General features: G+C 36.9%; 1 protein-coding gene across 1 annotated transcript; it reads right to left on the minus strand.

Moving 5' to 3' along the window:
- Positions 1-16,730: 16,730 nt before the first annotated feature.
- LOC140000804 (interactor protein for cytohesin exchange factors 1-like) lies at positions 16,731-26,153 on the minus strand. The gene is made up of 5 exons (XM_072031608.1): positions 25,960-26,153; positions 24,411-24,453; positions 20,758-20,944; positions 17,744-17,879; positions 16,731-16,988 (listed from the first exon to the last, which is right to left on the minus strand). The coding sequence occupies exons 1-5, from the start codon at positions 25,965-25,967 to the stop codon at positions 16,889-16,891; spliced, it is 474 nt and encodes a 157-aa protein (XP_071887709.1). The 5' UTR covers positions 25,968-26,153; the 3' UTR covers positions 16,731-16,888.
- Between the last annotated feature and the right edge of the window lie 1,154 nt (positions 26,154-27,307).

Below are 27,307 nucleotides of genomic sequence, written 5' to 3' on the forward strand. Positions count from 1 at the left end.
TAAGAAGAAAAGTCCACAGTCATGTGGAGGAGAAAGAAACAGCAAAAATAGCAGGTTTCTTTGCACAGCAAAAACAAAAATCTAGCCCAGATGCTAGTGGAGACAAAAGATTTTCAATATTATGGGATCAGATATTCGTTACCACTGTTGTGAATGGTGATCCTGAGAAAAAGATCCCCGCAAGCACAGGCTTTCAGTAAGATTGTTTCACAGCTAGTAAGTAAAATGACATTGTGTGCTCCCACTCTAAATGTGCTTAGCAAAAAAAGATTTTTGAAAGCTTTCAAATCTTGAATAAACGCTTAAATTATTATAAATTCTATTGATCATGAATAGCAGCAACGAATAGGTTTAGAAAAGAAAAGACTCCCCAAGACAGCCTGTAACTGCAGTTTAGGAGTCAGCTTTTAGGACAGCTTTTGTTACTTGGCGAGATAAGCACTAGTGTGTATACAAAGTTGCAGCATCAGGTTCTTCCTGATGTAAAATGCTTTCACATTTTATTTTCTCTGATCTTTGCTAATTATACGACATCACATACCACAACTGAATACTCCTTCAGTGACCAAAGGTAATACCTTTCCTTATTTTACATTGCAATCTTATCTCCTACGATGCTAGAGCTTTATGTTTCATTGCAGCACCATTTACAAGATGTCAAGGGCAAGCAGCTGCACACTGTGGATATGTATAGATATTTCTGGTGAGCCTTTGTTCTTCCCCCCCACCCCCACCCCCTCCCCCCCTCCGATACAGCAATTAGACTGAGGCTGCAAAGAAGCAGAAGAAAAGCTCTCCCTCTGCAATTCCCTCTATCAAGCTGCACATCTCTGAACTGAAATTTCTGGGTTCACTGCTTTTGTAAGAATGCTAGTTTGGCATTCTAAGCAAACAAATGAGCAAATAAACTGAAACCAAACAAATTCACACTTTCAATTAGGAGAGGTCTGGTGTTCTATTATTAAACGTTTTTATCCTCCCAGAAGCTTGTGCAGAGATCTTCAAGCTGTTCCCTTGGGGGTTTCTTGGTAGAGAGTTTCCATTCTGTTGAAAGGCTGTTTCTGGGCAGCCATCTCCAGAGAAAATCATGTCTGAGCTACCAGACAGTAAACAACAGCACAGTCCCACAGGGTCTAGGCTGACCTGAATAAGGTTCAAGCTAAAGGTAGTGACAGCAGTACAATGCTTGTGGATTGTCTGTGCACATGTGCATGTGTAATTTTGACCATGAATATTTTAAATAGCCTTGGTCAAACCTCAAGAAAAACAACTTACAAGACAATGAAATTCAGGATGTTTTTGATAACATTTACTTTTGTCTGTGCAAAATAATAAATGATGTTACAATGTGTCAGAGTATGTCCTTATCACTCATTCCAAGCTTTTATGCCACTTATTCTCCTCACCTGTTCTCTCAGTGTGTGTAGACACTGGATTTTCAGCTAACCCATTTCATTCAGGACAGAGCTGATCAGTTATCGCCTCAGTGTTGCCATGATGAATGTGATGAGATAGGATTAAATTCTCCATTTACATACATTGTTGCCTGTTGTTCTTCATCTCTCCTTCCTCCTGTGAGCCAGATAATGGGACGGTTTTGCCTATATTGTATGAATTTAAAGTTCAATCTACTCTCCCTCTTGCTTTTTCCTAGGGTGGCCTTATGCTAATATGCCTCTTGATTGATGAACAATTTGTTTTTACTGAGAAGTTCTCATTTTACTATCACTTATCGCTGTAACTTTCCAAAATAGGTTTACTACTTTTGTTATGTCAATTTTCCTCTTTTGAAAGAATCTCTCTTTCTCTCTTTTCATTTCCAAGTGCAGCATCTCAAATCTCTTCTACAACAGACCACCTTTCTCTTTGATAAAAATAAGCATGATTTGCATCTGTTTACAGTGGGCTGTAGTCTATTGCCCATGGAAAAAGTTTTTTTGCAAATATTCATTTTATTTTAACCCTTGTCTCTTAATTTCTCTCTCAATCCTTACAGTGATTTTCAACAGAGGGTGTTTCTGTATCTTTCTTTTGCGCATCCTCTTTAAAGGTTTGTAACAAAGGATTAGAGATTTCAGACTTTTACTGGGTGCAAGCCTCCACATATTGCACAACACCATTAAGAAGTATGTGAGTGAGTTTGCCATATAGTAGCCCTCCCACTGCACTGCACTAACCTGGCTGTGCTACTCTGGGTATCTGAGCTGCCTATACTATGGGTATCTGAGCTGTTACATGGATGTTCCTTGTGGATCATAGTCCATTTACCTCTGTGGAGGCAACTATGAGTAGGAATAGTAGGCTGTTATATATTTCCATTGCTGGAAATGAATTAGTGTGTTGTAGTTACTAGTAATGTACATGTAATAGTATATAATAAAAAAAATCCTTCACAACTCAAGAACCTGGCAGATAACAATAGGAAAAAATATATTATGTTGTTGTTATGTGTACTTGAAGATCAGTTATTCTGGATAAAACTCATTTTATAAAAAGCACTTTTACTCTACCAGATGAAAAAAAAAAAATCAGAAAAAAAAAAAAAGGTTAAACAAACGGAAACATGACTTTTTAAATTCCAGTTTTCAGTCCTTTACCTCTGACCTGAAGTCTATAAAACTGTGCTCCTGGCAGATTTCAGTAGCTGGCAACAAATTAACGAATGTTGAAATCTCACATCCTAACCTGATGTCAAAGTAAGTTTTTTATAGAGGTTTCTTAGCATCCTGTAACAAAGGAAACACAGCTGCTATTCATCAGTACAGTGCTGTTATCTTAATGACAGAATATATTTTTAAATGTAGTCAGGAGACAACCTTTCTCCTCACTGCTTCTGGCTACTAATCATCATCTCATCAAAAGAGAACGTGGAGTATTTTTATTTATTTATTTATTTATTTATTTTCCTGAAAGTGTAGGCTATTTAGATTATCAAATGTGTGAAACCTTTATTTTTGCTACTCATTGTGTTCCAGATCATTGGAAATAGGTTATTTTTGATCCATGGACAGAATTAATACCTATTTTCATTAATTATACTTTAATCTATTGTTGTTGTTATTATTATTGTTTGTTTGTTGTTGTTATAATTGTCAATTTGTGGAGATGCTATCTGTGATATTAACAAATATTAATTTTCAATTTATCTTTTTTTCTCATTGTTGTCTTCTATATTTTTGTTGTGGTAATACCATCTTTCGTGATAGATTCTTTGTATGAATAATAAGTAGATTCAGTGCTCCAAATAGCATAAAATAGAAACAGATTAGACAGAAGAAAGGTGGAATTATCTCTGCTTGAAAGATGGAAAAGTGGGAATACCTGTACTTTTCCTGAAATTTCCTTGGATTGACACGCTTTGTCCCCAGTTATTGTAGTCTTTCTAATACCCGTGCATTGTACATGCTCTGCAGTTACATACTCTCAGCTGGTCTTTCAGATTTGGTTAGTAGATATGCTCCTCTGCTTGTTGTAAGCAGGATTCAGTATCCTGGTGGGAAGCACAGATGTCTTGAGATGTCTGCTCTTAATGTACCAGGAGAATTTCTTGTTCCTCTTTATGCAAAATCTTGCCTTTGGTACAGTTCTTCATCTGTTGTTACTATGAAATAACTTTTATAGATTTATTTATTTATTAATTTAATTTATTGTCATGCATCCAATTGTGGATTTTTCCCTGTCTTGGCATCCTGCCTTTTTCATAACTTGTTTTTATTTGTTGCCAAATTTTTTGGCTTCCATAGGGATGGGAAGCTTTTGTAAACTGTAGCTGTGAAACTCTGTCTCATTTTGCACAACGGAGAATATATGAGACCCATGCATTTGATACCATCAGTGAATTTTCACCCTAGCTGTATGTGCTGAACATATTGTTTGATGGCTTTTGCACACTGCTTACTGATGGCTGCCTGTGCACTTTTTATTCAAGGATGAGCCACTGTCTGTGTCCTGCTTCTTGTATTTACCAGAACTGTACTTCTAACACCAGGTTTAACTGCTTTTCCAGCTTGTAAGGGTGTTGGGACAGAACCAAATTTATTTGCTTCACTTTCAAAGTGCTCTGCTGAAACCATTTCTGTATTGTGGAAGATGAATTCTACCAAGGTTTTCAATAGGAATACACAGAGTCCAGAAAGATGCTCAGCTATCCCCATAAATTGCTGAGATCCTTTAATGACCTTGGGTTTGATTATTTGCTTAACTGCTTTCAGGGTCTCACTGGAGTCCCACAAGAGCTAGTGTGCATTAAATATAAGGAATTCTGCTCTCCTCAGCTTTGCATAAAGTCTGTTCAGCAGTAAAGGCTTGTCTTTATGGTCTGACATGTGTTGCTTGCTACTTAGTGCTTTTCCCACTGGAGGGTTGCATCAGAGAGCCCTCAGGGGCTGTAGTGAGGCTCCAACACCACTGCTGGTTCCCAGCAGCCCTGCCAGCACTGGTTTATCTAGCTCAAAAGATCAGGACCTTTCTTAATAACAGAAACAATGAGTCATTTTCCCTCTGATAAAATGGGTGTGCATTGCCAGCCATTTGCAGTGAATAATGGCTCCTCTGCTTTGGGTTGCTCAGTCAGTGTGCATCTGCATTTTATCAGACTCTCACCTTGAGTGGGCTGCTCATCCACCCCAGCCAGGGTCCATGATCCCCTATCCTTGGAAAGCTCTCTGCAAGACTTCTTTGCGTGTAATGACTTTTCTGGAGATCCTGGTTATTATTATTATTTCTTCTTGGTTTTTGTTTTGCTTTTGTTTCTGTTTTGTGAGCAGCAGGTAAAGGTCTCTGTTGCTAGCTCCATCTTGTCCTCTTTGTGACCAAATCCTCGATCTGAATCCTTTTTCTGTTTGGCAGAGAGAGGTGATTGCTCTCTCTTCTTCCCCATTTAATGTGTTCTGTGGTATTACCTTGCTTGCACTGCCCTGTTGTGGGTGGAACTCCTACACATCCACCCATTGCCATCAGCTCAAAGCCACAGTGTTTCCTTTCACTTTCCCATTTTATTTAGAGCCTACATTTCTTCCCACAGATGGCCTCTAGAACGATTTTTTAAAAGCATCTAGTCATATTTCTCTGCTCTGTTATTACTAGTTGTCAATAATGTTGAGATTATGCTGTCCTTGGCTTTGCAGACCAGTTAAAATCATTTGCTGATCTAATAGAGCAATTGCAAATAAACAGTCTTTGCAGCAGTGAACATACTCTGAATGCATGGCAAACAGTGACTGTTGCATACATAAGTAAACTTTAGTGTTCCTAGCACAGGTATTTACAGCCATGGAGGCGTATCCAGCTAGAATTCTATTTTGCAGGGATTATGAGTATCTGTTTTGATTTCCAGCCCGTGCAGGGATAGATGCCAGTTAGTTTTGTATCTGGCAATACCTATGGTTGAACTAGGACAGATTTTTCTACACCTGTTAAGATTGCACTGTGAGAATACTCATTCTTGTTGGATGTCCACCATAACCATGTGTACTGCTGCTCTTTATTTAGATAGTGTGATAGTGGTGACTACATTTTTTTTTTCTTATACTTTTGCACTTTAGTTTGTAGACAGGATATTTTTAATTACAACTTTCATGCAGTCTCCTTGACAATGGACTATGTTGAATGCAGCTTCAGCCAGGGAAGCTCCTTGGGGTCAGACTGATCTTAGATGCTTGCAGTCTTCCAGATACTCTTACTGCTTTGGTCTTTTCCCCCATCAGGTTGTGTTACTATTTCCCTAGAGTGAGATCTGTTTCACTAGCAAAATCTAGGCTGTTTTCCCAACTTGTTTATGAACCACAACTTGTATCCTACACAGAAACACAGAGTAGAAGCTGACTTGTACTAGCTTTTCAGCAGTGAGATATTGGCTCTGATGCCTGCTCCCTTGAGTGCTATCAATACCCGCTGAGAGACTTTCCCTCCCTGAGCCATGCTCTTCCCCTCAAGGATGCTCTACTTTATCTCCAATTAATGGTTCCAGTTGTGTGTCAAAACCTTCTTTGCAGCAGTAATGGGAATTGCTAATTTAGAGATGAAACTTCAGGACATTTATTTAATTATTTTACTTGTTTTAAGAGTATGTTTTCCACTGTCCGGTTCAATGGGCCACCAGCAAGTTTTCCTTACATCTTTTTGCTCTGCCTGATTAGACTAACACATGTATGATGCTAAATTTCCTTACAGAAATGTCATTACTTGTGTTTGCTGATCACTGGCAAATAATGTTTGCATTATATAGTGCTGGTTGTATAGAGGCATTGGAGACCTGGCTTCTGGCTTGATATGGAGCCTAGAGTGAAGGGCCCAGAGCCTCAGTTGTTATAACATCTTCCCATTGGAAAGAATTAATTTGTTGCGTGTCAGCAGAGAGCCTAGAGCAGGCTGAGCAGCTGTTCTCCCTGTATTGTATTTTGTGTCTCCTGGCCTCTTGATCTGGTGAGGAATCTCAGGGCAGAGACCTCCAGTGTGGAGCATCCACCAGCCTGTCTGCAGAAGGGCTCTGGTTATGTGCAGAGGGGGATCACGCCCTGGTGACAGGTGGGTGTACTCCTGGGAACATCAATGGCAGCCTTTGGTGGCTTCCCTCCGAAATTGTCCTCCCCAGCAGCTCATTTTCTTATTTCTGTCAGTATGGAGAAAAATATTTTAATTGTAAGAACGGTCCCATGGCAACTGACAAGTGGTAAGCTATCTGGTTAGTCTGGGCCTAACTACAATGATCTGTCCTCATATTACTTTAGAAAACCCGTTTCTGTGGCAACTGGAGAACAGTGCATATGTGTTCATTTACTGCACTAGGAGAACTCACTTTTTATCCACAAAACTTGTGAACAGAGAAGTGAACTGAATTTGTTGAATCTAAATAGTACACCTGCAGCCATGAATCCAGCAGCTATCCTCTATTTGTGGAATTAGAGTGGCTTATCAGGTTTTGTAATTTATATTTTTGAGCTTACCTTTTAAAGAAATAATACTTAGCTAAAACATCAACATATTGCTTTAAAAATCTCCTGTCTTCCTATTTCAGAATGTGGAGCAATGAGACTATTTAGAAAAAAACAAAGCAAACCAAAAAAAACCAAACCAGCCTAATTCCAACACAAGACTAAAAATAACAATAGTTGATTGCATATCCTTTCTGTATCTACTCAAAATCCAGAAACTTACTTCTCAGTGCTCACATTTCAAATTTTGTTTTTCTTTCCCATTTTTGAAAAGAGCAAATATATCTAAAATTTATTACATAATATCTTATTTGAAATGTTGGTTTCAGATAATTCACATTCAGCACATATAGAAATGTAGAATTTAGTTTAGAGATGACTGTTTTTTTTTTTTTTTTTTTTTTTTTTTTTTTTTTTTTCAGAGTAAGGAGTGCCATTGATTTTGTTATTGAAAAATCTTTTCTTCTACATCAAGTTTTCAAATATTTCTTCTACATTACAGTACCTCCAGTCTGTTGTAATGAAAATGACAAATTTCAGCTGATGCTAAATAACAGCTGTTATCAGCAATGTAAAATTAGTAAATTACTAATGTAAAGTATGAAAATAGATATGACATTATACATTGCTACAGCTGACATCATATAAAATAATATGAAAAAAAAAAAAAAAAACAAAACCAAACCAAAACAAAAGAAACCACCAAATAGAAAACTTCTAGATGTCCTAAAGTATTAAGAACTCATTTTGATTTTTTTTTTTCCATTAATATGAGGCTTTCTCTTAAATGGTGAAGCCTTTATGTCAAAACCAAATTTCTCTTTTTCCACAAAAAAAGAAAGCACTTCTTCTGACACCACAGAATTTTTTTTGTTGTGCACTATCTGGCTTGGCTGGCATAAACCGCCCGAGAGAATATAATCCTGAATAAAAATGTCAAATTCCACTCACTGCTGAAATCCTTCCCCTCCACTCAGATAAAATTAGTATGTCATCTTGTGAATGGGCATAACGCCAACAGAGGGAATGGGCATAAATGCTCACATGTCAGAAAAGTCTGGATGTTAGGCAGTCAGATTTCTGTCCTAGAGTGCTGCAGTGTTTCAGCTTTTGCTAAAGTGTATTTCATCTTTACTGTAGATGAAAGGTGGGTTAACTCTGGAAAATTCAGAAATATTTTCCACTAAAATGACTTTCAGTTTCTGGTAAATGAGATTTGAGGGTCTGGGAAAAAGAAAGGGGAAAAAACCAAGACAGACACACACACTTGTGTCCTTCAGAAACACATTACAAAAGGGAATTATGCACTTCGCAAAAATGTTTTCGTGGCCCCAAAGTGTTTCCTGCTAAATAACTCAGCCCTCTGTGGAAAATGCATTGGTGACCTTCTGTGGCTTTCCCTCTGTAGAATTTTGTATGTATTTTCTGCTGAACAGGGCAGAAAACGAGCTCCATTTGGAGTGCAGCTAACCATCTGAATAAATCATGCTTCAAGTACATGACCCCATTTCTTCTCAGCAGAATATCATACTCTGCTAATGGAAGTGTTCTGGTTTCAATATAGCTATCTTTTTCCTGGCAGTGAAAGGAAAGCCTTGAATGCGGGTGTATCTAGCAATAAATATAGATCCTTGAATGCAAACAAATGACCCATGGTGAGATACTAGATATACAGAGATTGCACAGCTCTGCTAATCCCTTGCTGACATGAGACAGCAACGAACTAGGTTACCCCAGCTTCACCTTCTGTGTTTTCCTTTGAAGAAATTGCAACGAAAGATAAAATGGGACAAAAGTTAGATGCTGAAGGGGAACTTCATCTAAAGTTTAAAATCTAAACTCCCTCAGCCTTTGGAGAAATCTGAATTTTCAGATTCCATTGCTTTGGTGTCCCTTTGGATACCATTTCTTTGGTGTCTAAATAAAAATGCTGTCCAATTTCACAGCAAAATACATGTATGTACTTCTGTTTTCATGTATATATATATATTGTCTAAGATGTGTCTAATTTCTGGGGACTTTCTTCTCATGATTCTTCTCATGATTCTTCAGTAATATTTTCAGACTACTTTCTGAATTCCCATTTGAATTATTGTAAGTATAAAGATAATAACATTTGATTGGCATTACTGGAGTAACTTGAAGACTGAAAAGAATAGTGTTTTACTTAGTGTTTTTTAAAGACAGAAGTGCCGTTCTTTAGTCCCAAGGGAAAAACAAGAAAGACCTGCATGTCTCAGGATGGAGGTAGTGTTTTCCCTATGCTCATATTTTTCTCACTGTTCTCCCAACATATTTTTCATATGAAGATAAAAGCAAAGCTGTCAGCAGTCACTTAAAATATGCCAACTGGTTTTGCATTAGAGAAAATGAGGAATTATCACACAGTCTATTCTCTTGGCTCAGAAATCGTGGCAGTTTAACATATGTCTACTCCTGAAGTGAGGTTGACAACAAACACCTGAAGGTAAAAACAGATAAGCTGCCACGGTTTTGCCACATTTTTTTTTTTCCAGCTTTTCACTGCAACTGGAAGCAGGATGCTTTAATAGTAAATTACAATACTGAGATGCAATGTCTATTAAAGTGTCCTTAGACACTTTTTTTATTTGTTTGTTTTTTAAAAAAAGCAAGCTTAACACCAAGGCTCCTTAAGTTTATATGTTTTCTGTCAATGCCTTGAGTATCACCAAGTAGTTGTCGTTTTAGATGTTGTTATTATTACTATTATTAAAACAAATAAGCATCTTTATTTATGCTTCTACTGTTACAGACACAATTTATAAGATATATATTATATACATACCAGAGTTTAACTGTCATATGTCTATAATGAAAAATTACATAACATGAAGTTTTTTTTTAGATATTTCTTTTATAAACTACAGATGATATTGAGAAAGATGTGTTCTTTCATTACTTTTCAGACTGACTCCATTCTAAAACATTTTAAAGCTGGAACTTTTTGATTTTTTTTTTCCTTACATGTACTTCAGTCTATCTTGAAAAGCATCCTCTTGCTTTGTGTCTCAAAATTACAAATGTAATCAATTGGATACAAACTTCTGTTGCAAATATGGGTCTGCAAAGTGCTAAGAATAATAGGCATAATCCTAATTTCTAATCATATGTTTAAACACAGAGAAGAGTGAGCATTTATTTAGTGGTATTGGATTTGGAGCATTCTGCAGATTTCACATTTCATCCTGCAGACCACATTATGCAATATATTAAGAAAATTGAAGGACATTTGTAAGAAGTTGACATTCCATTGTGCTTTTTGTGGTGGCACAGTCACCCAGGAAGAACAACTATACTTGCAGTTTTACCCTACCTTGTCAAGACATTTTATTTATCTATTTGGCCTTAAAAACATGCCTGCTTAAAGATCACTATTTGAATATCCACATGCACCTAAAATAGTGCATAATGTAAGGTTACATGTACCAAAAATTTCTACCTGTCAGAAAAATTGGAAAATTACTTCAATTTTTAACTGCACTTGACACCATCTACTATTCCATAAGCACACATTGCAGATGCCAAGTTTTCCTTAGGATAAATGAAAGTTTTCCTATCATTATCATCGTTATTATTAATATTGGACACCTGTAATCTTTCTGTATTTTTCACCTTACCAAATGCCTTATTCTTTCCCTTCTCAGGAGATTATTATTTTTTTTTTCTTTCTGTTTTTTACGTATTTTTTTTCTACCAAAGCCTTACCCAAAACATCTTCATTGCCTTTCTCTGTACTTAGTGCATGTTAATTATGTTTCCTCTGGTATAAAGGGTAAAAGCAGGTAATTGGATTAGTTGTTCAGGATAGTGAAGGATGAAGTGACTAATCTGTCTCTCTCTTTCCTACTATGTTATTCTTTATTCTACTATGAGGAAACATTATTGTGTGAATAAAGAAATGGTCATGCACTAGAAAAAAGAGAAATATTCATTATATTTCTCTATAATACTTCATTATAAATAGAGTACTATCTCTATAGTACTTCATTATAAAACACAACAAACACCTTTAACAAAAAACATAGATCTCTCTGTTTTATGGAAAGGATGTGTGGTGTTAACAAGCCCATTTTGATTTTTTTTTTTTTAAAAAAAGGCCTGCCTGACTTGATGACCATGACTAGCATTTGTTCTGTAGCCAAATGTCAAGCTAAGTACTATATCTCATTCTGGAAGGTATAAGCTGATTGCTATAGGTTTCATAAAGGATTTTTATCTTGTGTGTGTTGGAATGGACAATTTGCTGTGCATAGCTTTATTTATTTAATTGTTTGTTTATTACCTTCTTTCTTCTTTGTTTTGCCTTTGGCACATCTCAGGATGTGGAGTTCTCAATTTGAGAAGTGAAGATCTGACATAGCATGGCAAATCCTGTTGTAACTGAATGGATATTAAATCATTTGAGCTGCAGTAGTACTGAAAGTACTGAATACCCAGAGAAAGCTCATAGTACCCAGAGAAAGCTCATAGTCTTGAAATGGATTTTTTTTTTCCCAAACTGCCAATAATGTTCAAATGTAATGAAAACTTTGAAGCTGACAACAATGTGAAAAAAAAATCCTTAAAAAATGCAAACAAAAATAATCCGTTCTGGAAAAAACATTTCCAGATATAGACTTTTTTTTTTTTTTTTTAGTTTTTATCTTTCATTTTGGAACATTTTAGTAAAAACACTCAGGGAGTAAAAATGCTAAGAAAAAGTGGAAAGGTAGCAATAAATCTTGGTAGTAGGGAAATCACAATACTAAGCTGAAAAAATATGCGTATGAACACTTAAACATTTACTGCTATTTGTAATTATAGTTATTTGCTTATCATAGGTCTCATATGTAATCAAAACTGCATAGGAGAGCGAAACAGCACAGGGGAAAAAAATCATTGGAAATCTTCAGAAAAATTCTTCTGATAATGCATTCGGATCAGAAGAAATCCCAGGACAAAGCAGGAGAAAAAACATTGCCAGACAAGCGGTGTTAATACTGGTAAGAATAAAAACAAAATCAGCTGAAGTACCTAGGACATTACTAATCCCTCCATCAACAATTTTCATGCTATTGATATATATGGAACAAAAAACTGTATATTTTTCAGAGTGTTTTTGGTGCTGGTAATAATGGGAAGAGATTGGGAGAGTGTTTTATGAAAATGGCAGCTTATGGATGGCAGCTTACTTCCTTAGGTAACATAAGTACATAGATTCTTTCTCAGGACCATAGTTACTTCATAAAGGAGAACAGCCCATACTACACTTATCTGTTCTCAGTCGTACAGAGAAATGCACCTTAATTCAGAAATTTAACAGGCTTTTGCTTGGTTCCTCCTCAGTTTTCCTGGGTTAAAAATAGATAGGTTAAACAAAAACAAACAAATATGAAATTATAGGTAGTTTTTTATTATTATTTATAAATAATTTACAGAGTCTCTCTCTTTTTTTTTTTTTTCTTTCCAGAATTTATGGCAATTTGTGAAATGGTAAGCTTACTATAGCTTGGAATTTTATTAGATTTTGGAAGTTTAAAATCATAGAGGAGAGATATAAACCTTAATCAACTCCTTCAAATGGAAAACTTCCAATAAATTGCTGATTTACTTTCCATTTAATTAAACAGCTCCAAGAAATCTACTGTGTGAATGGATAGCTTTTCAATACAAGTAAGATGGTTCTCTTTTGTAGAGTTATATTGCACTGAAATTGTACTGACTTCACCAGAGTTGTTTTTCAGACTTTTTTGATATGCACCACTGTAAAGAAATTCATTTTAAGTTTTCAGATTTGTTGCAAATGGCACCAGATAAAGCACAAATTCACAGAATCATAGAATAATTAGAGTTGGAAAAGACCTCCAAGATCATCTGGTCCAACTATCACCCTACCATCAATATCATCCACTAAACCATGTCTACCTCCAACCTTTCCTTAAACACCTCCTGGACAGTGAATCCAACACTTCCCTGAGCAACACTTTCCAATACCTAACCACTCTTTCTGAGAAGAAATGTCTACTAATTTCCAACCTGAACCTCCCCTGGTGCAGCTTGAAGCCATTCCCTCCAGTCATATCACTTGTTAACTGTAAGAACAGGCTGAGCTTCACCTTGTCTCAACCTCCTTTCAGGTAGTTATAGAGAGCATATTGTCTCCCCTGAGCCTCCTTTTCCCCATACTAAACAACCCCAGTTCCCTCAGCCGCTCCTCACAGAACTTGTGTTCTATGCCCTTCACCACCTCCGTAGCCTGTCTCTGGACATGCTCCAGGGCCTTGATGTCCTTCTTGTAGTGAGGGTGTCATGGTTCCGCTTGAGTGGGCAGCTGAGCTCCACCACAGGCGCTCTCTCACTCCCGCTCCTCAAAGAGGAATGGGGAGAAAATTCCTTGAAAAGGGCTCAACGGTTGAAATAAGGACGAGAAGATCACTCTGTAATTATTGTAATGGGCAAAACAGACTCGGTATAAGGAGATAGTAAGATTTATTGCTTATTACTAACAAGCTAAAGAAATGAGAAACAAAGGAAAGAAACCAAAAGCACCTTCCCCCCCATCCACCCTCTTCCACCTCCTCCCCCCGAGCGGTGCAGGGAAACGTTGGAATGGGGGTTATGGTCAGTCTACAGTGCTTCTTCTCTGCCGCTCCTTCTCAGTCACTCTCGTCCTCTGTGCTGTGGGGTCCCACCCACGGGATACAGTCCTTGATGAACTGATCCGGCGTGGGCTTCCCACAGGCAGCAGCTCTTCCAGAACTGCTCCAGATATGGGTCCGTACCATGGGGTCCATCCCTCAGGAGACAACTGCTCCAACCTGGGTTCCCCACTGGCAGCAGCTCCTGCCAGGTCACCTGCTCCTGCATGGGCTCCTCTCCACGGGCTATAGGTCTGGCCTGGAATCTGCTCTGGCAGGGGTCTTCCACAGGCGGCAGCCTCCATCGGTGCAGGTCCACCTGCTCCACCGTGATCTCCTCCACGGGCTGCAGCATGGAACCCTGCTCCACCGTGGTACTCCATGGGCTGCGGGGGGACAGCCTGCTTCACCATGGTCCTCACCACAGGCCACAGGGGACTTCTGCTCCGGTGCCTGGAGCACCTCTCCCCCTCCTTCTTCACTGACCTTGGTGCCTGCAAGGCTGTTCCTCACTCCTCTCACTCTCCCAGCTGCTGTGTGGCACAGCATTTTCTTTCCCTGTCTTAAATATGCTCTCACAGAGGCGCAAAACAACATCGCTTATTGGCTCAGCTCTGGAAAACAGTGGGGCTCTTACCAAACATGGGACAGCTTCTAGATCCTTCTCACAGAAACCACCCCTACGGCCCCCTGCTACCAAAACCTTGCCACGTAAACCCACTACAGAGGGGCACATTATTTGAGGTGCAGCCTCACCAGAGCAGAGTACAGGGGGACATTCATCTCCCTGGACCTGCTGGCTATGGAGACAGCCTGCTCCTGTGCATTTAAGATTTCCTTCTTGAGGGGCATCCAAGCCTTCCTGGACCCCTCTGCTCTTCAGGACTGACTCCCAAGAAACCCTCCCTACCAGTGTCCTGAACAGTTCAAAGTCTGCCTTCCAGAAGTCCAGGACAACAGCTTTACTGACCCCTCTCCTGACTTCACCAAGAATAGAGAACTCTACCATGTCGTGGTCACTCTGCCCAAGACACCCGACCATTGCACCTTACACCAGTCCCTCTCTGTTTGTGAAAATTATTGAAATTACAGGGGAAAGCACTTTAATTTATAGAGTACTTTATAATGATGAAAATTTGGTGAGATATTAAGAAAAAAAGACCCTTTGCTGTAACATTCATTCAGACTGAAGAGATCATTTCTTTTTGCAACTTGCCATTGTGGTTACTGAATCTTTCATCAACACTCATTCTTTGCACGACGTAAATTATAATATACGTCTTCAAAACTTTATACAAACAAAGACACTTTGCTATGCTGTGACTGAGGTTGGCTGCAAGTAACACTTGTTAAAGGAGAAAAACAGGCTTAGTAAGCTAGCAACATTTGAAGAGGAATATCAGTTCAGAGCTCACATAAGAAGATTATCACAGGGTAACCAATCCTCTCAGCTTCTTTGTTTAAGCTTTTTATTTTTATTTATTTTTATTTTTTATTTTTTAAAGGGAAGGGAAGCGCATTGGTTCTGTTTCTTTTTGTATGCAAGAATTTTACCTACTGATTCTTTTCTTCTTCCTATCTGTGAACAGCCACTTTAGATTTGATAACTGCTACTTAGGAAATGTTAACAGTTATTAGTTTCAAATTAACAGCATTTGTACTTGACCTGTATGTTGCCTTCTCCAATGTCAAGAAGAATAAGAAAAATAAATCACTAATACCTACTTCTTTACTTCTTCTCACAGTTGTAGTAGAAATGTGCATTTGACTTCTGAACATGAAAATTTCAAAATGCTAGCAGTAAGTGTAGGATGTGATCATGTTGACCAAACTTGTTCTCTTTCAAATATAGTTACACATTTTTATCTCAGATCTATTTGGGGTTGGCTGCCTGTTTTCAGAAAATTGTTTATATTACTTTACTTATTTATTTATTTATTTATTAATTCACTGAAATCACTAGAAAGCCATTTTGACTGTGTAAGTGCTTTATTTGAAGTGGCATCTTTAAGTATCTAAAGCATGTAAAGCTCTGAGGTCTCCTTCAGATTGGCTTAAATGTGAAGAGGCCTGAAAAAATACACTTGTGGTAGGTGAGGGAGCATCACTCACTTTTTCACTTTTTATAGCATGGCAATTGGTATTTCACAGAATGACAACAAGGGCTAGCATGTAGCTGAAGTACTGCTGTGTTCAAGGTTTGGTGTGTTCTGGTGATCTCAGGGTCTAAGGACTCTCACAAGAAAACTAAGCATAAGCCTTTGTAATAAAATCTCATTAACTGGTATTGTCATTGTTGTTGTTGCTATTACTATTATTATTAATTAGTGTTATTATTATTTTGTCTGTATTTTGTGCATACTTTTTTCCTTTCTGTACTTTGCTGCAGCATTAAATAGCAAATTTCTTAGGATGAAATATTTATTTTGTACATAGTTTCAACAAATAAATTGAACTAACCTTTTACTATTTTATTTGAGTTAGTATTTTGGAAAGCTTGGAAACAACACACAGATTTTTTTCATGGGAAGAATTATTTTAATGTTAGAAAATAATGTAGAACACAGTGTATATGACCAGCTGTAATGACCATGTATGTCTAACTCTGATATCCTTGTAAGATTTATGCTACTGTTTCTTTCTGATAATTCTAGAGGAAACAGTGTCTTTGATTCTTGATTTCTCTCCATAAATTTGCAGCGCTGTGCTGCCAGATGGCCAAATCCAAACCACTTTTAAATTAAAATTTATGTTAATATAGAATGCACAAGAACAAAGGTATTCATCCATATCATAAAAATTTATTCCATTCCTCCAGGCATACTGTAGTGGTATGTAGCTCTTAACAAATCAGTCAGCCTGTCCTATCCCAACCTTGGGCCTCACAGCATCTATAAACCTAAAGGCAAACCCACATATGAAGCTGTGGGATGGAAAAAGCAGAAGTCTTTGCAAAGGATGCATTTGCAAATAAAAAGTGATGCAGATACAAGGCATCAGCTAATATGAAATAATTGAAATATAGTGCTTTCTCTTTTGGTTGGATCAGATAAATTCAATGTCACTTCATGGCTTCAAAGCCAAAGTAGTGTTATGCACGACTTATGAACCCTAAAACTGAAAAGAAGCATAAAATAAAGATAGCCACAAAGAAGGCAATATTGCTTTGATTTTATTTACTAAAGCTTGCAAAATATATGAATGTATAGCAATGCTAAAGATTACCTGCTGCTAGAACATCTTTTGAGATGGGACAAAAGACATAACATGAAATTTTTAATGGAAAACAGAAATTGAAGGGGAAAATGAGCTTTCTTCTCACATCCTTGTCTCCTCCAGTGGTCTGTTCATGAAATCTTGGATTGCCTGGTGTAGGGGTAACCACTTATTAATAGATGCTTTCAAAGCTGTAATCCACCTAGAAGAAAGGAAAGATCAATTGTCTGTGATCAGTGTTATGCATTCACTTTTATATCCTGTGAAACATGTCTTTATAAATTGTTTGTGCAGACGTTACTGTGCATATTGATTGTAGAGAAGCAGGAGACAAAGGAGTTGACTATAACAGCAGCGCATCTTAACACCAGTTTCCAGCATACTGAATAGCTTTGTCCTCTGTTCATTAAATTAAACTCCAATCCTGTAATTAGAAGGCTTTACACAAGCAGAACTCCCACTGACAGCTGTAGAATTTGGCTGTATTGTGATGACAGTATTCACCTTCAGAACATAATTTCACAGGCCAATTTTCAGTTTTAATTCTAATGATCATTGTTGGAAGTAAATCATCCTTGGGAATGAAGAGAATATACATTCCATTAGTTTGAGCTTCTCTAATGAGAAGGTGCCATAGCTTTTCTGTTTAGTGTAATCACCCCCACAACATTGTGAAAGGCACCTTATTCAGATTTCTTTCTGAACCTCTGCAATCCAGCTCTGCTGTAGTTTCAGCATTGACAGTAACAGAACTGATGACTCACATGTGCCAGCATGTTGTACTGCAGTGTGACTAAAGCTAGAATTAAAGGGAAATCTGAGGGAAAAAGTGAAAACAGAATTAAAAGTTGTCAACAGATCTTCCCAGGCTACAGTGTTCTCGCTTTCCTCTGGCAAAAAAACAACAACAACAACAACAAACAACAAACAAACAAACAAACAAACAACTTGGTTTACCTTTTGTTTTCATTAACGTTCTCTGCACATAAGTAGAAAGTTTTAAACTCTTCAGATGGAGGTTTGAGTTCAATTACAGATCTTTTGGAGCCTAGAGACTGTTCACTCACAATATATCCCTGGAGGTAGAGGCCACCTGGTCAGAAAAAAATAATATGCATCATATATATTAAACATACCATTAATGAAACTGCTGCCCATTACATGCATACTGATGATTTTTGAAAAATTAATTTTCAGAAGAATTGTATTGGGTGTTTCCATGGAATTATGTAGAATTTACAAGTAAAATATGAAAAATACAACTGTTTGGTTTTATTCTGAAAATTGATTTGTAAATACTGTGGAGCTCCATGCTTGATCTTTCTACAAGATCTCCCGACCAAGTTCCTGTTCAAAATCAGAACCCCTTTTTTTAACGTACCTCTCTCTCTCTCTCTCTCTCTCTATATATATATATATGTATATGTGTGGTTTTTTTTACCCCTCAGCTGCTTGGTGTAGAATTTAATGGGAGTTCAGTAAGCTCAGTTTTCAGTTCTGCCCCTGGTCTGCATCAGGGAAGTGGAGTACAGAGGTAAACGTTTTTGTTGTTGCATACTGAATTTTCTCTTGGTTAATACTTCTGCTCCCAGATGCTTTGGCACAAATGTGTCTGTCTAGTTACTGGAACTTAAGAAACAATTCTGTCACATTATGAAAACTTACTCCACCTCGTTCTGTTTTGCCAGTGCCAACTTGAGAGATAAAGCCATAAAAGTCCATTCACATCCCTAAAATCAGCAAGTATGAATATGACTACAAAAAAAGGATGTTGGTTTAGTGAGAAAGTGACCTGTTCTGAAGTATGGACATACTTAAAGTTGTAGTGAAGTTATTTCATACTAAAAGTTAAGACTGAAAAGGATTATGGATGTGAATTTTGAGTTACATTTGTGCTGCACTGAGTTTCTTCTGTGCTAAACTCTTGTCCTCAGAACTGTATGAACACTCGAGATTCAGAGGTTTGATTTTTGTTGGTTAATTATAGCAACTGTTTCAAGTTAAACTTGAAAATTTTGTTTTATCTGTCAGGTACTTTAGACATTTTATACACACTGAAATTAAAATGATCTATATTTTAGTTCATTGAAATCAGCGAAATGTGAGCTAAAGACATAAATAGAAGCAGTATTAACATCACAGAGTGATGTCTGTATACTTTCTGTCAGTATAGTATAATTTTGTTTCCATGTGTAATTCCAGCACAGTGACTGTATTTAGTACAATCTTCCTAACTTGCAGTCATCCACTTTGTCCAGCATACAATCAGCAGTATAGTCTTATTTAGCTTGTCTTTGATTATGAAGTGGCAATATATTTCTTCTAGCTTTTGATGGGCTTTTCTCTTTCTTTAAAAATTAAAAGGATATAAATTTCAAAATTTAAAAGAATTCTGGAGTCAGCACTGGTTCTCCCTATTTAACCTGAGTAGCTGGAATGCCATTATAGACCGTGCTAGCCAGCTGTGAAGGAAAGGCATTACACAGCGTTTGACACATTTTCATTTTAGCTGCTACTTTGTTTTTCAGATGTCACTCAACAACTATCACAGAATCACAGAATTGTCTAGGCTGGAAGAGACCTCCAAGATCACCTAGTCCAACCTCTGACCTAGCACTGACCAGTCACTAATACTAAACCATATCCCTAAGCTCTACATCTAAATGTCTTTTAAAGGCCTCCAGGGATGGTGACTCAACCGCTTCCCTGGGCAGCCCATTCCAATACCTAAATGCCTAAATTCCAATGCCTAAAATATATGCACGGTGGTGCATATGTTCCCTTTGTCCACGTATGGTGAATAGCCAGAAGATACACGGAGCTGATTAACTGCAGTTCCAGCTCCTGACTTCAAGGTCATTTTTTTTTGTCGTTGTTTTTTTTTTTTTTTTTTTTTTTTAAGTTCTCACATTTAATGACAAGAGCAACAAATTAATGCTACAGCACTGAAAATGGTATGAGAATCTGCAGTGAAATTAGAAAAAAACAAGAGTGGCAATAACAAGACAGAAAACACTACTGTACAGAAGAAATTATATGTTGTAGAATATTTAAACACCAAAATGACACAGTTAGCAGTAGGAGCATAGGCTTGGATGTCATAAATACGTAATCCTTAATTTTTGCCATTCCACTAATTCATTGCTTAACTCTGGGCATAGCATCAGTGTCCTGTGGAAATTACTGGTCCTTTCACATGTATGGCCTTTTGCAGATGAAAGGTGCTATGTAAGTGATATAAAGTGGAAAGCCTCATGTTTGATTGTTTGGAGAAGAGCATAAACCCCAATAAAAATTTTCCCTGTAGCGGTCTAGTAAGCAAAAGTACAACAGCATTTCCTTTCCAATTCTTTGTCTGCCAGCTTCCTTAGGACACAGAGAGTGCATTTACAGGTCCTGACTAATACCCTTTTCTGTTGGAAAGCTTTTTTTTTTTTTTTTAATTTTATTTTAATAAATTTTCACCATGTTGTGCCTGCAGGCTCTCTTGAGTGCCTGAAACTCAGCTGCCTGAAAATCAGGTTCAGGGCTGCTCGTGACTGATGCGTGGTAACCTCGTCATGTTGCTGCTTTCATGGAGTGGCCAGACACCCTCCTCCTCTGTTATGAGAGCTGCTAGACAGCTCCACAGCTTTTCGGCTTAGCTGCAAAGAGACATGCCAAACCCTGCAGCACCAGCCTCTGCTGCAGGAGGGAAGTTCTGCCTGTCACTGAAATATACACAGATCTTGGTCAGCTCTGTTCCAGAAAGAAAACTTCAGATCTTTGAACAAAAAGAAAAGATGGGGGGGGAATGAGGAGACTGTTTTATTGAAGAGAGGTTGAGTTTAGTTTTCCTATGCTTGTCTTCATAGAACAGTGCCAGTTTGCTGTTAGGAAACTTTCAATAATGGTTGGAGTTCTGCTTGGAAAGATGCAATGAAACATCTCTGCTTTCAGGATTATTTGAAATCTCTCAGGGTTACCCCTACCTTGGGCGGGTGTGGAGCGGAGAGTGGCATAGAAGTACAAGCAGCCATCTTTCAGAATGCAGTAGTGCTGAATCCAGACATCTTTGCTTCTGTCCAGCTGGTGGAGGAGCCCCAGGCACTCTGGGTTTTTGATGGCCAAGGGTGGCAGTGTAGTGTTATGCAGTGTGACATCTACCCACACATGGTTCTGTAAAGAAAGCATGACATTAACAGTTGTGGTAAGAAATTAAGGAAGGCCTGCTAGTATGACAAGACACTGTCTCTGGTCCTCTTTTAGGAAATAAGCTTTAGTTGTGAAAACAATTTGTGAAGTCAACTCTGAATATGTAATTGAAAAGGCTGTATTTGATGTCAAATAGTGATTCACTTCTTCTGTGTTAAAATAATTACCTGTCTTTTCTGTATCTATTTTTTTTTTTTCAGTAGAGATTTTTGCCAGTAGAAACAGGCATATTTCAAATCGGCATTGAGAAAATTTTTGCTTGAATTCAGCAGTCTTTATTTTACATAATCTGGCAAGATAAAGTACACCTCCTAACCTCTGCATTACAGAGGAAGTGTGGTGGTGTCTGAGGTCAGAATACAGCACTCAGACTTGGATGGCAGCATTACCACAAACTGAGTGCTTACGGATGGCTTTTCCAGCCCTTTCTTGGTGGCAAGGTCTTCTCCATTACTAATATGATCTCATTGTCATTTCTGGGGTGAAAAAAAACCATCCATAAAATACATACATTATATAGTTTATTTATATGAATCCAGAAAAAGAGTCAGAAAAAAAAAAAAAAAAAGTCTGTTGCTACATAAGAGCAAGTTGCCTAATGTGAGATTGCAATATTTCTTCTGTTGCTTTGAATCTGAAAGATGCTAGGAACTCAGTCTCTCCAGCAAATTCTACATTTTTTTGCTTGTCTGCAACAGATATTCAAAATTATGCATCAAACAGTACCATTGTCATTTGAAATTTAGGGGGAGAATGTGTGCGGTATCAATAGCATCCTGAATGTTTCCACAGAGCTTTTCTTTTGCATTTATCTTCCTTCCTTACTTCACTCTCACTCTTCTCTCTTTCTCTCTCTTTCTCTCGCTTTCTCTCGCTTTCTCTCTCTTCCTCTTTCTCTGTGCTCTTCCTTCCTTCCTTCCTTCCTTCCTTCCTTCCTTCCTTCCTTCCTTCCTTCCTTCCTTCCTTCCTTCCTTCCTTCCTTCCTTCCTTCCTTCCTTCCTTCCTTCCTTCCTTCCTTCCTTCCTTCCTTCCTTCCTTTCTTTCTTTCTTTCTTTCTTTCTTTCTTTCTTTCTTTCTTTCTTTCTTTCTTTCTTTCTTTCTTTCTTTCTTTCTTTCTTTCTTTCTTTCTTTCTTTCTTTCTTTCTTTCTTTCTTTCTTTCTTTCTTTCTTTCTTTCTTTCTTTCTTTCTTTCTTTCTTTCTTTCTTTCTTTCTTTCTTTCTTTCTTTCTTTCTTTCTTTCTTTCTTTCTTTCTTTCTTTCTTTCTTTCTTTCTTTCTTTCTTTCTTTCTTTCTTTCTTTCTTTCTTTCTTTCTTTCTTTCTTTCTTTCTTTCTTTCTTTCTTTCTTTCTTTCTTTTTCTTCCTTTCTCCCTTTCTCTCTCTCTTTTTTTTGTTCTTTTTTGTTTTTCATTTTCTCTTTCTTTATGTCATTCTATCATTCTTTCTCTCTGTCTCCACAAGCCAATGGTGGAAGGAGATCTGACAAAATATAGATAGCTATATACTTTGTTAGGAACAGGGAACCTGCTTGGACCTATTGCAGTGAAGTGCATAACATGACCCTACTAATCATAGACATAAAATACTTGTAAATTCATTAAGAGGAGATTACGATGTTGTGTTATGGGTCCTACCATAACATACTAGCTATACTAAAAAGTCATTTAAAAACAACATAGTTAAAACAAACAAACAAACAAACAAAACAAAACAAAACAAAAACCAACTGTTTATTCAACTGAATGAAAAATCCATATTGAAGGAAGGAATTAGTTTGATATAGAGTGTTCATTAAAAGCAGAACGTAGGCAATGAAAGCAAAATAATAAATCAAACATTTTTTTTTCAGAAAAGGATATTGTTTGCTAAAAAAAATAAAAAATATAAAGTGATCAGAAATAAGACGTGGTAGCAAAGAAAGCATGAGAGATGTTTCAATATATAAAAAGATGGATCTTTTTATCTAAAAAGTTATTTTTGCATGTTACACTGAGGAATGGCTCTTTTAGTTTGTGTATATGTGCCCTTCTCATTTTTGGCTGAGACTATATTGTTTCTTTTGGGTTGTGAACATTGTGGACATTTAAAATGGTTTGATTTATTTGTGCTGGTTTTAAGTATATGGATCCTTTATATTCCTTGAAGCAACACTGTCAGGTAGAATATACTTAGACATAAGTTTGGTTTTGTACTTACAATCTCATCTAGAAAATGAAGCTCAAATATATATCTCTGTTTTTATTTTAGTGGAAGAAAAATTACAATAAAAAAAAGGCTTCCTTTCACTGATTGGAAACCTATTAAAACATACTTCTAAAGGGGTCACTCCTAGGCGCTGAGTTGAGAGAAGGAAGAAAGATATTTTTTTTTCTGCACTGTATTAATGCAGTTTATCATTTGCACATTATTATTTTATTTAATTTTTTATAGAAGAATTTATTTTATCTCCCAAAAGGGTAGACTTTGATACTTATTCTGTGTTTGAGCCTCAGTTTCTTTTTGCTAAACAAAACAAAACAAAACAAATGAACAAACAAAAACAAACAACAACAACGAAAAACAGAAGCTGGTTCCCTAGCTAACCCCTTAAAAAAAAATTATAGATATACAACACATTCTTATAAAGGTGGTCTGTTTACAGGAGGAAAAAGAAGAATCAGGGGGCCAGGATTGGGCAGGCTAAAGCCATTTCAACTCCTATGCTTCCCAACCTGGAATCCCCAGAACAGGCTTTGCAGCTGCCAGTCCAGGGGCAGCCTGGGCTTATTTTACTAAGTTATGTTGTACTGTGAAAGGTCTGTCTTAAGCAGCCCAAGCTCATATATGACCATGTTTCTCACAGCCACAGGGACCAGCAGAGAGCATAGCTATATAAAGAGATAGAGAAATGAGTCAAAATTTATAAATTAACTAATCTCTCTTCATCTTGTAAAATACATAAAAATTGTCCTGTTCTCCCCTCCTCTCCAAATATTCTGTCTGAAGTGACAGTGGATAGCCTCAAAAAGAGGGTAGCTTGTAATTACACTTGCAGGGAATATCTAAGAAGATAGAGCCCTTCTTTTTGTGTATTCCAAATAGTATTACTTCAAGAAGCACATGCAGTAGTGAGTCTTCTCTCAAATGCTCATTCTCTTCCTCCCTCCCTTCTCACTACCCTCATTTAGGTCATGTTTCTGAACTAGCTTAAAGCTGCAGATATCTGGAGAGGGAACATTTTGATTCAAACCACCATATGGCTGCAAAACATATTTGCTGAGACACAATCATGTGTGTACATGGCTTTCAAACTGGAGCTGATTCACATCCCAGCAGACCAGAACAAATGTGTGCAGCTTCCATGTTGCTGTCTGTGCCCAGCCACGCACAAGTACAGTCTCTCATTCTTCTCCAGTCTACTGTGCTATGCTACTCATATAAATAAAGCATTACCTGATGGACAGGATGAACTGCTTTCTCCATAGCCTCCAGCCACCTATAAAATGACCAAAACCAAGAATAGCTTAGTTTGGTAGAACAGAATAAATGTGCTTCAGTGTCTCTTTTAATTCCTGCTGAAGTAGACACCTTTCAAAGGGACGTGCAATTTTCAGGACACATTCAAGTATCGAAGATAGAAAAGTAGTGGATTAAATCTAAATAAATACTGCTAACTTGCAGAAAGGTAAGTCTCAACTTGCTGTATACCATTGTAATAAATTAGAGTAATATTGCAGACAGGATGAAGGTATACATTTTGGACATAATTCATCATGTCAGGCTAAATGATCTTTCTTCTTATGTCATCGTTATAATGTAGATATGGAATTTTTAGAAAGAAATGAGTCATCCTGAAACTGCAGGCTTCAAAATAAAGCAAGATATTTGTTGTCTCTCTCTCTCTCCTTTATCTATCTATCTATCTATCTATCTATCTATCTATCTATCTATTTATTTTTAATTTTTATATCATGAACAGCATAACAATAAGGAGTAGAAAATGCTGCAGTATTGCTATAGTGGACGCTATGTTAAGTACTAAGATTATATAAAAAAGGTGTATGAATGAATCAATTGTAGCAAATGTCATCCTGCTATACAGCTCTATATCTCTGGTAATGAACAATAAAACAAGGTAAAATTAGGCTGTTTTAATACATTTTTAAATTAAAAACTATAAATCATTAATTATGTTTTCAGTGATTTCAGTCCTTTTGTCTGCTATAGTTTTTGGGAAATGCAGAAACATTTTTGAAGAAAAATTTTGAAAACTCAGAAGAGCCTAAATTCATTCATTGCTTATCAGTTCTGATATGCTTTTGTGGCATGTTCACACTTTTAAGTGCAAAAATAATGATGTGACAGAATGACAGAAAGAGAAACAGAAGATGGGATTGCATTTATTACTTGAAATATCCTTGTCAGGCAGAAGCAAGACCATTGGTGGGAAAGGACCAATAAGCAAGTTTACATCCACAGGAAGATTCAGACTTCTACTTGTATATAGATAACAATGGAGAAGATATATAGATAACAATGAAGATATATAGATAACAATGGAGAAGAAGGAATGAGATAACAAGATATATAGATAGTATATAGATAACAATGTTATGATATGTATATAGATAACAATGGAGAAGAAGGAATGAGAGTACTTTTTTTTTTTTTTTTTTTGCCTGGAGGTAACTTCTTTAATAAGGGAAATTTGGGGAAATTCTGACATGAATGTTAAAGACTTGATGAAAAACTATTTTTTCTCATCAAAATAAAGACAGGATAAACTCTAAAGATAAAAAATATTCTTGAAACTTCTGCAAATGAAAATCAGAAACACCATCCTTCCCATAAGTAGTTGACAGTTTTATTGTTTGTTTGTTTTGTTTTGTTTTGTTTTTCCTATTGATCAAGGCAGGTCTTGCAAATATCCTACAAAAATTCAACCTTCCTCTCCCCATCCCAGAATAACAAAACTGATCCTATTAAATGAAAGATCACTTACCTCTTCATTTCTTGATTGGAAGTTGCACAGAAGTAGAAAATCCTGTTTCCACTTTGAGGGATACATTTAAAAACAAATGGTTTACCCAGACTGGTATCAGCACCAATTTCTGCTCCTTCCAACTTTGTTACTTCCAGGGGTCTGCACTTCCCTTCATCCTGCCATTAGAAAGAAGAAAGCTGTGCCAAGGTTCAGAGCTGATACAGGGCTGATCCCTGTGGGATGGGATCAACTCAGGGAACATTTAGAGGTGTAGAAATTAGTGAATGGCCTTTCAAATTATTCTAATCATCATTTGTTTTAAGGATTAGTAGCCTCAGAAAATACAGCACAGCACAAAAGACAAACTACTCACCTTCTAAATTTGCTTCTTTGCTTCTGACCTTTATTTTTTAATTTTATTTTATGTATTTTTTTTTTTACTTCATCAGAAGTTATATCTTTGTGCAGAAACCTCACTAGCTATTCGTAAATATTCCAACTTTTGTGGGTGCAGATGAGTAAGAGGGGGATTTTCAAAGTGCACTGAACAATTTAGAAGCATGAAGCTCTTCACAAGGCAGTGCTGCTTGCAGTCTGGGTTTATGCTGAGAACCTCACATATATGTGCAGAGAGAGGGAACAAAGGAATTCAGAAACTAATTCAGAAACTAGTGAGCGTAATTTAAAAGGATGGTTTTAAATTCCTTTGTAAAGTTGCCCTAAATATCAGCATTTTTGTAACCATTTCCTTTCATTTTGATCAACTTTCAGTGGAAAGCCCTTCAAAATCTTTTTTACAGTATTGTCATGGGTTGAGTTAAAGCTCTTAGAGACTGAAGAGTATTGTCAATGTCTTTCTGTGTGGTTACTTATAAGAAACCCTTAAACTCCTTAATGTAAGTAGGTAGATGAAACGGTTCCTCCTCCCACCTTCCCATCACAACTTCCCTCAAGTACATAACTTAACTCAAAATAAAGCTGCACACATATGGACAGTGCACCCTGGCTATGTTTTAAGTAATAGTCTTAGTCCCTTGCTTTTAAGAGCTATGACTGGTGCTCCAGCAATTCCATGAAATTTGCCAGCTGTAAAATGGAAAACACAAGTTAGTGTTGGGACTTAAGAAGAGCACTAGTACTGTTTGCAAAATACAGAGATGGAGTCTCACAGAAAACAATCAATTCATTATTTGGAGTTAATTGAATATTATCAGTAGAAGAGGATTTAAAAATGCCTCATGTAAATATTTTATTAGCCTGGAAATAAACATATCCTTCTATAAACAAAATACCTACCTATTATATATATACATCTATATATATTATATACATATTATATATAATATGTTTGTATTATATATATTAT

Source organism: Anas platyrhynchos, chromosome Z (genome assembly GCF_047663525.1).
Source record: "Anas platyrhynchos isolate ZD024472 breed Pekin duck chromosome Z, IASCAAS_PekinDuck_T2T, whole genome shotgun sequence".
NCBI classification, from domain to species: domain Eukaryota; kingdom Metazoa; phylum Chordata; class Aves; order Anseriformes; family Anatidae; genus Anas; species Anas platyrhynchos.

Bases quoted from the DNA above. Each gene is read 5' to 3' on its own strand.
- LOC140000804 (XM_072031608.1), bottom strand. The intron at 17,880-20,757 runs GTAGGGGTAACC...TTTTCTGACCAG, and splicing joins CCGCTCCACACCCGCCCAAG to GTGGCCTCTACCTCCAGGGA. The intron at 16,989-17,743 runs GTAAACCAAGTT...CCTTTCTTCTAG, and splicing joins AACGTTAATGAAAACAAAAG to GTGGATTACAGCTTTGAAAG.